The 11,574-nt window shown below is 36.4% G+C and overlaps 1 protein-coding gene across 5 annotated transcripts in view; it reads left to right on the top strand.

The window, feature by feature from the left end:
* Positions 1-11,574, top strand: part of rtkna (rhotekin a) — a 216,660-nt gene that overhangs the window by 183,245 nt on the left and 21,841 nt on the right. For all 5 annotated transcript variants that reach the window (XM_061980540.1, XM_061980541.2, XM_061980542.1 and 2 more), the window contains exons 2-6: positions 295-556; positions 3,866-3,919; positions 4,999-5,116; positions 5,190-5,414; positions 11,242-11,336. In XM_061980540.1, coding sequence (XP_061836524.1) covers positions 295-556; positions 3,866-3,919; positions 4,999-5,116; positions 5,190-5,414; positions 11,242-11,336 — 754 coding nt within the window. The remainder of the gene's footprint in view (positions 1-294; positions 557-3,865; positions 3,920-4,998; positions 5,117-5,189; positions 5,415-11,241; positions 11,337-11,574) is intronic.

Below are 11,574 nucleotides of genomic sequence, written 5' to 3'. Positions count from 1 at the left end.
CAATATCGCTAATGCTTGGTTAATACTCAGGTGAGGACATGTAAATGGAGTATTGTTGGCGGTTTTTAGAGGGCTTTATGGGTGGAATAGAGAAGCTCCTATTGACTCCATTGTTAGCTGACTTTTGCTAGTGTTTATTTACGATTTAGAATGAATGAAAAGAAATTGTTCTTGTCTTACATAAAGGTTGTGAATGATAGGTCAAATGAAAAAAAACACCTCATTGCGTGTGATCTGAGATCCCCGTCGTCTGAAAGACATTTTTATACCGTTTTAATTTTCTCCCCCCGACAGGACAGCGACATCCAGAAGAAAATCGACCATGAGATCAGGATGCGCGACGGGGCCTGCAAGCTGCTGGCCGCCTGCTCGCAGAGGGACCAGGCCTTGGAGGCGGCCAAGAGCCTGCAGACGTGCAGCACCCGCATCATGGCCTACATGTCCGAGCTGCAGAAGATGAAGGAGGCGCAGGTCATGAAGAAGGTCGCGCGGAGGTCGTCGGACGCCGGCCCCATGGACGCCAGACTACCGTGCAAAGGGAGAGTGGCCATATCAGGCAAGTATCCGGGACAACGTGACTTATATCAAACCTGTGATTGACATTTAAAAACACTTCCTTGAGGTCTACATAATATTAGATTTGCTTTGGTGTACAATTTGCTTCAAAGTCACTTTTATAACCCAGTTTTGCGAATAAAACCACACCCCGCCCTCGCCAAAAGTACCACAATTTATTTACACTATCTAAATATGTATTCTAAGGTCGTCACAGCTATTTATTTTCCAGACACTGTTGAAAATAAACATTAAACAGTATATAGATTCACTTGGTCACTACAAAGGGTACACTGCCACATTATCCAAAGGATAGAAAAAAGCTGTTTTCAGCTGCATTAATGTCGCTGCAAGTTACACGCCCGTGTTATCATGCACATGCCAAGACTCGATGAAAATAATATTTTAGTCCACCTTTTTTTGTGTGTTGTCTCGTAGCCTGAGAGCCTGACTCAATGTCCAAAGAAGAACATCCACCTCGCAGTGATGCCACTACATGGCCAGACTGAGAACCCTGTGAACAAAGGCATCTAAAAACTGCGTGCAGGCTATTTTTAAACACAAGTATCCAACGTTGTAACAACACTTATGAGTCAGAAAAGACCAAATCCGTCACTATCTGCAGAAGCTAGCTCTCCAATCAGCTAAACAGACTCAATAATTCCACAGTGACATTTTGGTGAGGAATTGGTGAAAGTGAAACAATACAAAAAGAATGCCATTGTAAGTTAATAATACTAACACAGACACTTGTAAACGTGTTAGCATATTAGCTCATGCTAACGATGCTAGAGTCATTACATTATGATAGCCCGCATGAAAACACTTCTACAGACATCACACATGGGACGGTTTAGTGATTAAGAATTGTTTTAGTTATATTGTAAAAAATTACTAACGTTGCTTGGAGTGATGAATAAAGAATCCATATGAGTAGAACCGCTATGGACGGCTGGAAGACCAACTCAGCACCCCAGTTAAAAAAAAAAAAAAACAGAAAAAAGCATTATACCTGTAAATGGAAGGACACTGCAGGGAGCAAAGTCGTCCATAAGATGGAACCTTATCACAAACAATCAAACACTTTCCAGGTGTATTTGCTATTTTTAGTATGGCTATTATCGGAGAAAAATCCGTAAAGCCGCAGGGTGCAAAGTGTAAGAAGAAAGTAGCGGTTTATAGTCGGTAATTTACAGGAATTAGTCACCGCAAGCCTGACTTCTTATTCAACTTGTGGCGTCTTGCCGGCTAGAATGAAGATTGTTTGGGCCCCCCTGCCGTGTTAGCATATTAGCTAATGCCAACGATGCCCGGTTGATTACATTACGATAACACGTACAAATAAGCATGAAAACAGTTTAATAAGTAAAAATTGTTTTAGTTGTATTGTAAAACTTACACATCTTGCTTAAAGCGATGAATGAAGAATCCATATGAGTAGAAACTAGGGATGTCCGATAATGGCTTTTTGCCGATATCAGATATTCCGATATTGTCCAACTCTTTAATTACCGATATCAACCGATACCGATATTTACAGTCGTGGAAGTAACACATTATTATGCCTAATTTGGACAACCAGGTATGGTGAAGATAAGGTCCTTTTTAAAGAAAATAATAAAATAAGATAAATAAAATAAAAACATTTGCTTGAATAAAAAAGAAAGTAAAACAATATAAAAACAGTTACATAGAAACTAGTAATTAATGAAAATGAGTCAAATTAACTGTTAAAGGTTAGTACTATTAGTGGACCAGCAGCACGCACAGTCATGTGTGCTTACGGACTGTATCCCTTGCAGACTGTATTGATATATATTGATATATAATGTAGGAACCAGAATATTAATAACAGAAAGAAACAACCCTTTTGTGTGAATGAGTGTAAATGAGTGTGAATGGGGGAGGAAGGTTTTTTGGGTTGGTGCACTAATTGTAAGTGTATCTTGTGTTTTTTATGTTGATTTAATTAAAAAAAAATTTAAAAAATGATAATAAAAAAAACCGATACCGATAATTTCCGATATTACATTTTAACGCATTTATCGGACGATAATATCGGACATTTCTAGTAGAAACGCTATGGATGACTGGAAGAGGGAATGGCAGTATAAACAGAAGGGCACTGCAGCACCTGCAGTGAGCAAACTCCTCCAAATGATTGCGCTGTCGCATAAACAACACCAAACCTTTTCTGTGTATTTCCTTGTTTGTTTGTTTGTTTTTAACTATTTTCATTGTGGTCAGTGAAGAAAAATCCATGAATTAGCCGCACCGTTTTATATGCCGCAGCGTTCTAAGCGTTGGAAAAAAGTACTTTTTGGTCCATAAGTCAGCTATAGAGGTGTGGTTCGGGTAAAGTCTGGCAACATTTGATCTTCATGCAGCTGACACTTATGGGAATCAAGAATAGACTAGATTTAGACTTCCTTTTTATTGTCATTCAAATTTGAACTTTACAGTACAGATAAGAACGAAATTTTGTTGCATTAGCTCATGGTAGTGCAGGATAAAAAAGCAATAAGGTGCAGATATAAATAATAGATTACTGTACAGATCAATATATTGCACTTTTGCATACGCATCCATGTTTATGGATGTATGTTATATTGTCTTTATATTCCAGCCAGTTAATCAATTTTTGGGGGGAATTGAGGGGATTATTATGATGCGTTCGAGAGTCTTATATGATGCGTTCAAGAGTCTTAAGTATGAGCCGCATTCAATCCCCAGTGAGTGTGCCTGTTACTCTCTGCACTTGAGTAAACAGCCACCACTGCTAGCTACTAGTGCAACATAGGAAGTGTGGACATATTTGTTCATGTGCCATGTACGAGGCAGAGAACAGACCGATGTGGAGGAATTGAATTCTGCCAGAGCCACTCTTCATTAGCGCATACTTCACTCTGGTTATTGACTGCGGCGAGCGTGCTGAATGGCGCCCGCCGCCCATCACATCGGCAGTGAGGGCGAGCTGATTATTAACGATTATTGGAGTGGCGATAGCTGCTCGTTCCACAGACGCACGGCGGAGACATAACTCACATGGGGGAGCAGGACAATAACGGTGACATGCTTAATTTCTTTCAGCCGGTTTATTACGCCAGCGGATGATTAATGGGATTTAGACACACACACACACACACACACACACACACACACACACACACACACACACACACACACACACACACACACACACACACACAAGAGTGGGTATTTGAGTCAGTAATTGAGAGCAGATAAATCAAATTGTCAGGACCAGCGATGAACATGTTTGTGGTCTAATCCTTATGTGTTGTCATGACAGATCTCCGTATTCCTCTCATGTGGAAAGACACGGAGTACTTCAAGAACAAAGGAGGTGAGGGGCCGCCCTATGATTGGTGCTGTATGATGCATGTATAAGTGTATATATGTATATTTGTGTGTGTGTGTGTGTGTGTGTGTGTGTGTGTGTGTGTGTGTGTGTGTGTGTGTGTGTGTGTGTGTGTGTGTGTATGTACGTATATGTGTATTTGTATATATGTATATTCAAATGTATTTATATATTTGTGTGTGTGTGTATATGTACGTATATATGAATATAGATACAGTATATCAACATAAACATACACATATACACACATATATAACTATACATATACATATATACATACATAAGTATATACATATATATACACATATACAAACATACATATACATATATATTCATACATATATACACATATACATGTGTATATGTGTATATACACATATGCGTGTATGTACGCATATGTGTATATGTATATGTGTATATATGTATGAATATATTTGTATGATTGTATATGTGTATATATATATATGTATATACTTATGTATGTGTATATGTATAGTTATATATGTGTGTATGTATGAATATATGTATATGTATGTTTGTATATGTGTATATATATATGTATATACTTATGTATGTATATATGTAAATGTATAGTTATATATGTGTGTATATGTGTATGTTTATGTGTGTATATGTTGATATACTGTATTTATATTCATATATGTATTTTGTTTATATGTATTTCATATATATATATATTTATATATGTGTGTATACATTTATATACTGTGTATATATAGATATTTATATATGTGTATACTGTATATACACGTATACACATATATGTATGTGTGTATATATATATATATATATATATATATATATATATATATATATATATAATTTGTGTGTATATGCTGTCAAGCTGGAAATCACTGAGAGCGGCCCATTCTTTCACAATTGTTTGTAGAAACAGTCTCCATGCCTAAGTGATTGATTTTATACACCTGTGGCCGGGCCAAGTGATTAGGACACCTGATTCTCATCATTTGGATGGGTGGCCAAATACTTTTGATAGTGTATGTTTGCTGTTTTTTAAGCGTTCCCCGTGTCCTCCCTCCCAGAGCTTCATCGCTGTGCAGTGTTTTGCCTCCTGCAGTTGGGAGGGGAGATCTTCGACACGGACATGGTGATCGTGGACCGCACGCTGACGGACATCTGCTTCGACAACACAATAGTATTGTAAGTCGCACAATGGTTTTTGTCATGCGCGCAACACAACGTGTCGGCTGAGGGCATGTACTGTTGTTGGCAGCAGTGAGGCCGGCCCAGGGTTCGAGCTGCGCGTGGAGCTGTACAGCTGCTGCTCGGAAGACGACTGCTCGGCGGGGAGCACGCCCAGGAAGCTCGCCAGCAAGCTGAGCTCCTCTTTGGGTCGCTCGGCCGGGAAGAAACTGCGGGCGGCCATGGAGCCCGGACCCTGCAGTCCTGTCAGCAATGGAGGGGCATCGCCTCTTCTGCTGCCCGTTCCTTCTGTGCCGTAAGTCTGCGCATTTGTGCAATATTTCACATGTAATTGTTGTTTGCATGTTCAGATAAGAGGACGAATAGAACCGGTTTGGACTGTTTAGCACGATGTTTACACAATTCAGCATGCCCGAAAAGGGGAAGGAGGAAGCAGAGTTTATAGAAAGAAAGGTGTTGAAGAAAGTAACAAAGAAATTAAATAAAAAATACAAAATGTCAATAAACATATGAGTTAAAAAAAGACGATGTATAGCATAGCTAGTAATTAAATGTTAAAAATAAGGATACAAATAAAAGTAAAACAATAAGTGTAATAAAACATTAATCATTATTTATAATAAATTGAAAATAAAAATGTAAATACTGGGAAAAAAAAGACAAGCAATGCAAACCCATAGTCAATTTACCCATAAATAGTCCATTTATAAATATTAGAGCTTTGTTTTTTTTACTTAAAAAAAATAAATAAATAAATTAGAAAAAAATAAAAATATATATATATATGTACAAACAGCTGAGAAACAATAATCAAAATAAGTATGGTGCCAGTATGCTGTTTTGTTTTCAATAAAATACTGGAAAGGATAAAAATGTAGTTTGTCCCTTTTATCCGATTATTAATCGATTAATCGAAGCAATAATCGACAGATTAATTGATTAACAAATTAATCGTTAGTTGCAGCCCTAATATATATATATATATATATATATATATATATATATATATATATATATATATATATATATATATATATATATATGCATGGAAAATCAGTATTAAAAAACTTAGATTCATATTTCATACCTCAAACTGAAAATCTGATATTTTATGGTTTTTGCTGTAATTAATAAGTTACATTTCCGAACATCACATCGTTCTTTTTACACAATTCAGCATGTCTGAAAAGGGGAAGGATGAAGCAGAGTTTATAGAAAGGAAGGTGTTGAAAAAAATGATTAAAAATATGAAATAAATAATACAAAATGTGAATAAACATATGAGTTAAAAAAGGATAATGTATAGCATAGCAAGTAAAACAATGTTAAAAATAAGGATACAAATAAAAGTAAAACAATTGTGTAATAAAATAAATGTAATAAAACATGAATTAATGTTCTATAATAAATAGAAAATGAATAGGTGAATACATTAAAATAAAGACAAGTAATGCAAACCCATAAATATTCAATTTATAAATATTACAGCTTTGTTTTTTTCATTTGAAAAAATACATGTAAATCAGTATTAATACACTTAGATTCATATTTCATTCTTATAACTGAAAATGTGATATTTTATGGTTTGTTGTATTTACAAGTTACATTTACAAACATCACATTGTTACTTTTACACAATTCAGCATGCCCGAAAAGGGGAAGGAAGACGCAGAGTTTATAGAAAGAAAGTTGTTGAAAAAAATTAAATCAAAAATACAAAATGTCAATAAGCATATGAGTTACAAAGGACAATGCATAGCATAGCAAGTAATACAATGTTAAAAAATAAGCATACAAATAACAGTTTAAAAAATAAGTGTAATACAATTATTTTTTTTATAATAAATTGAAAATAAAAAGGTAAATACATTAAAGTAAAGACAAGGAATGCAAATCCATAAATAGTAAATTTATAAATATTAGAGCTTTGTTTTTTTACTTTGAAAAATGTCTATATATGGAAAGTCAGTATTACAACACTTATATTCATATTTCATACTTCAAACTGAAAATGTGATATTTTATGGTTTGAATATGCCCGAAAAGAAGAAGGAAGAAGCAGAGTTTATAGAAAGAAAGGTGTTGGAAAAAATAATAATAAAAAAATGAAATAAAAAATACAAAATGTGAACAAGCATATGGGGGTTTAAAGGACAGTATATAGATTGTACAGTGTATAAAAAAAGAAAGTAATACAATTTTACAAATAAGGATAGAAATTAAAGAAAAAAAAATAAGAGTAAAAAAACATGAAATGATTGTTTATAATACATTGAAAATAAAAAGGTGAATACATTAAAATGAAGACAAGTAATGCAAACCCATGGAAAATAAATGTATAAATATTAGAGCTTTGTTTTTTTTACTTAAAAAAATGTTATACATGGAAAGTCATTATTAAAACAGATTCATATTTCATACCTCAAACTGAACCCGGCATCACTGTGACGATGCAGGCGAGGACAATCTCCTTCCATGGTCCACTTTGGATTGGAACTGTCCTGATCAGCATTTTTGGCTTCAGATCCAGTTTCCAGTCCCGATCTGATACTTTGACAATGTCATTAAGGATTAAGGAACTGAAAATGCCTGTTTTTAGTTTTTAAATAATTTGAACACATTAACACATTTTTCTAAAGCTCACCATATTTTCCGGTACACCGGTATATAAGTCGCACCCACTAAATTTTAGAAGAAATACATATTTTTCCGTGTATTAGCCGCAGATATAAACGTTGGGAAATGAGTTGGTTACACAGAAATATTTTGTAAATGTTTACTTACATACCTTAATTGTTTTCAAAATGGTGTCTGTAACACGGCAGTAAAACGGCTGATGACACAAAACAGAAGTCATCGTCATGGACCCACTCGCTGAGCAAGTTAGCTCTCCAATCAGCTAAACAGACTCAATAACTCCACGGTGATGTTTTGGTGAATTTACTGAGGAATTTGTGAAACTGAAAGAATACAAAAAGAATGCCATTGTAAGTTAATAATACTAACACAGACCCTCGTAAACGTGTTCGCATATTAGCTCATGCTAACAACGCTAGAGTAATTACATTATGATAGCCCGTACAAATATGCATGAAAACACTCATGGGACGGTTGAATAAGTGTTTTAGTTATATTGTAAAACTTACTAACGTTGCTTGGAGTGATGAATAAAGAATCCATATGAGTAGAACCGCCATGGACGGCTGGAAGACGAACACAAAAAGCACTATGCCCGTAAATGGAAGGCCACCTGCAGGGGGCGAACTCGTCCATAAGATAGCACCTTAGCACAAACAATCAAACACTTTCCAGGTGTATTTGCTATTTTTGGTATGGCTGCTATCGTAGAACAATCCGTTAAGCCGCAGGGTTCGAAGTGTAAGAAGAAAGTAGCGGCTTATAGTCGGTAATTTACAGTAATTAGTCACCGCAGGCCAGACTTCCTATTCGACGTGTGACGTCTTGCCGGCTTGAATGAAGATTGTTTGGACGCCCCTGCCATACACGTATTTTAGCCTATGGCAGGGGTCGGCAAACCAAAATGTTGAAAGAGCCATATTGGACCAAAAATACAACAAAAAAATCTATCTGAAGCCGCAAAAAATTAAAAGCCTAATATAAGTGTTATAATGATGGCAACACCTGATGTAAGTGTCTATATTAGCTATGTTAGCCTACTATCGAAGGCTGACGCAAATCTTCGTTGACAGAAATGTTGTATTTTAATTTGTATTCTACACATTTTTGCAACATTGGAAATCATTAGTAAAATGGAGGCTTGTCATAGGATGAGATAACTTCTGGAAATGACTGACTCAGAATGGCCAAAGGTATAGATGTGTGTGTCCAAGTTTAAGGAAACAGCAAGCTGTCTTCTTCTAATGGATTTATTAAGATCTTTGCAAGCTGGGTAACGTTTGCTGTGGTCTGGAACAACATGGCACACAAACAACAGAAATGCAGCCAATATTACATACAGATAATGTGTCATGAGACATGCAAATTATAAATTAAATACACAGAGTAAAGGAAATTAAATGAGCTCAAATATACCTACAAACGAGGCATAATGATACAATATGTACATACAGCTAGCCCTGTGGTTCTTAACCTGGGTTCGATGGAACCCTAGGGGTTCGGTGAGTCGGGCTCAGGGGTTCGGCGGAGGTCAAGACACACCCGACACATCGTGTAAATACAAACTTCTCCCTATCGGCGTATTACGGATACGGCAACAGCAGAAGTCAGACTGATTTGCAGGTGTGTAATTTGTTGTGAGTTTATGCACTGTGTTGGTTTTGTTGTTTTATGCACCAGTAAAAAAAAACATGGTAACACTAGTATGGGGAACATATTCACCATTAATTAGTTGCTTATTAACATATTGGCTCTTAACTAGTCATTATTAAGTACTTATTAATGCCTTATTCGGCATGGCCTTATTATAACCCTAACCCTCTAACCCTGGCCCTAACCCTCTAACCCTGACCCTAACCCTAACCAAATAACTCTAAATTATGTCTTTATTACTTAGAATATGTTCCCCTAGTGTCCAAATAACTCTAAATTAAGTCTTTGTTACTTAGAATATGTTCCCCTAGTGTACAAATAACTCTAAATTAAGTCTTTGTTACTTAGAATATGTTCCCCTAGTGTCCAAATAACTCTAAATTAAGTCTTTGTTACTTAGAATATGTTCCCCTAGTGTCCAAATAATTCTAAATTAAGTCTTTGTTACTTAGAATATGTTCCCTTAGTGTCCAAATAACTCTAGATTAAGTCTTTGTTACTTTGAATATGTTCCCCTAGTGTCCAAATAACTCTAAATTAAGTCTTTGTTACTTAGAATATGTTCCCCTAGTGTCCAAATAACTGTAAATTAAGTCTTTGTTACTTAGAATATGTTCCCCTAGTGTCCAAATAACTCTAAATTAAGTCTTTGTTACTTAGAATATGTTCCTCTAGTGTCCAAATAACTCTAAATTAAGTCTTTGTTACTTAGAATATGTTCCCCTAGTGTCCAAATAACTCTAAATTTAGTCTTTGTTACTTAGAATATGTTCCTCTAGTGTCCAAATAACTCTAAATTAAGTCTTTGTTACTTAGAATATGTTCCCCTAGTGTCCAAATAACTCTAAATTAAGTCTTTGTTACTTAGAATATGTTCCCCTAGTGTCCAAATAACTCTAAATTAAGTCTTTGTTACTTAGAATATGTTCCCCATACTAAAGTGTTACCAAAAACATATAACTTTGTCTTGAATTTGAAGAAAAAAAAAATATATATATATATATTTTTCACTAAAGAAGGGTTCGGTGAATGCGCATATGAAACTGGTGGGGTTCGGTACCTCTAACAAGATTGAGAACCACTGAGCTAGCCTAAATAGCATGTGAAGTGAAGTGAAGTGAATTATATTTATATAGCGCTTTTCTCTAGTGACTCAAAGCGCTTTACATAGTGAAACCCAACATCTAAGTTACATTTAATCCAGTGTGGGTGGCACTGGGAGCAGGTGGGTAAAGTGTCTTGCCCAGGTACACAACGGCAGTGACTAGGATGGCGGAAGCGGGAATCGAACCTGGAACCCTCAAGTTGCTGGCACGTCCACTCTACCAACCGAGCTATGCCGCTAATGTTAGCATCGATTAGCTTGCAGTCACGCACTGACCAAAAATGCCTGATAAGCACTCCAGCAAATCAACAAAGCTCACTTTTTGTGCATTCACGCACAGCATAAAACGTTTGGTGGACAAAATGAGACAAAGAAAGAGTGGCATAAAACACGACTTTCTGTGGCAGCGTCGGAGAAAGTTGTGCATGTAAACAACCTACGAGGAGTTCAAGGACCGCTGAAAATAGTAGGACAAAACGGTGCTAGCCAAATACCCTTCATCAGTGAAGCATGTTTAATATAAACAGTGGGGTTTGTAACAATTAGGAAGATTTGTCCTCCTACAGAAAATATTTTAAAAACAAAAAATATTTTTTCTTCTTCATCTTTTTCCATTTCCACACATCTCTGAAAGAGGTCCAGGGAGCCACTAGAGCCGCGGGTTTGGCGACAAAAAAGTGTTTGATGAAAGAGACTTGTATTCTAACCACGTGTCCATCACCCCTAGGGGCCCCAAGTACCACCTGCTGGCTCATACCACCCTGTCGCTGTCACACGTCCAGGACAGTTTCCGCACACACGACTTCACCATCTCCGGCAACGGTGAGTGGCAGCCTCTTTATTTTTTGTATTTTTTTTTTTTATATTTCCTTCCTCTCAGCCAAATTAGCCATCTGTCCTTTTTTTTTTTTTGTCTCGCTCTCGTCACCGCATCGCTGCACTCACATCGTGTCCCTGCACTCGCTGCACGTTCCTACTGCATATTCTCTGACAGAAAGCCATTGTGGGGGTCTCGCTGGTGCCAGGGAGGGTCAGCTTGAAATAATACAGGGACCTCCTT

Source organism: Nerophis lumbriciformis, linkage group LG20 (assembly GCF_033978685.3).
Source record: "Nerophis lumbriciformis linkage group LG20, RoL_Nlum_v2.1, whole genome shotgun sequence".
NCBI classification, from domain to species: domain Eukaryota; kingdom Metazoa; phylum Chordata; class Actinopteri; order Syngnathiformes; family Syngnathidae; genus Nerophis; species Nerophis lumbriciformis.
Note: the sequence above shows the minus strand (reverse complement) of the source record. Positions and strands in the feature narration are given on the sequence as shown.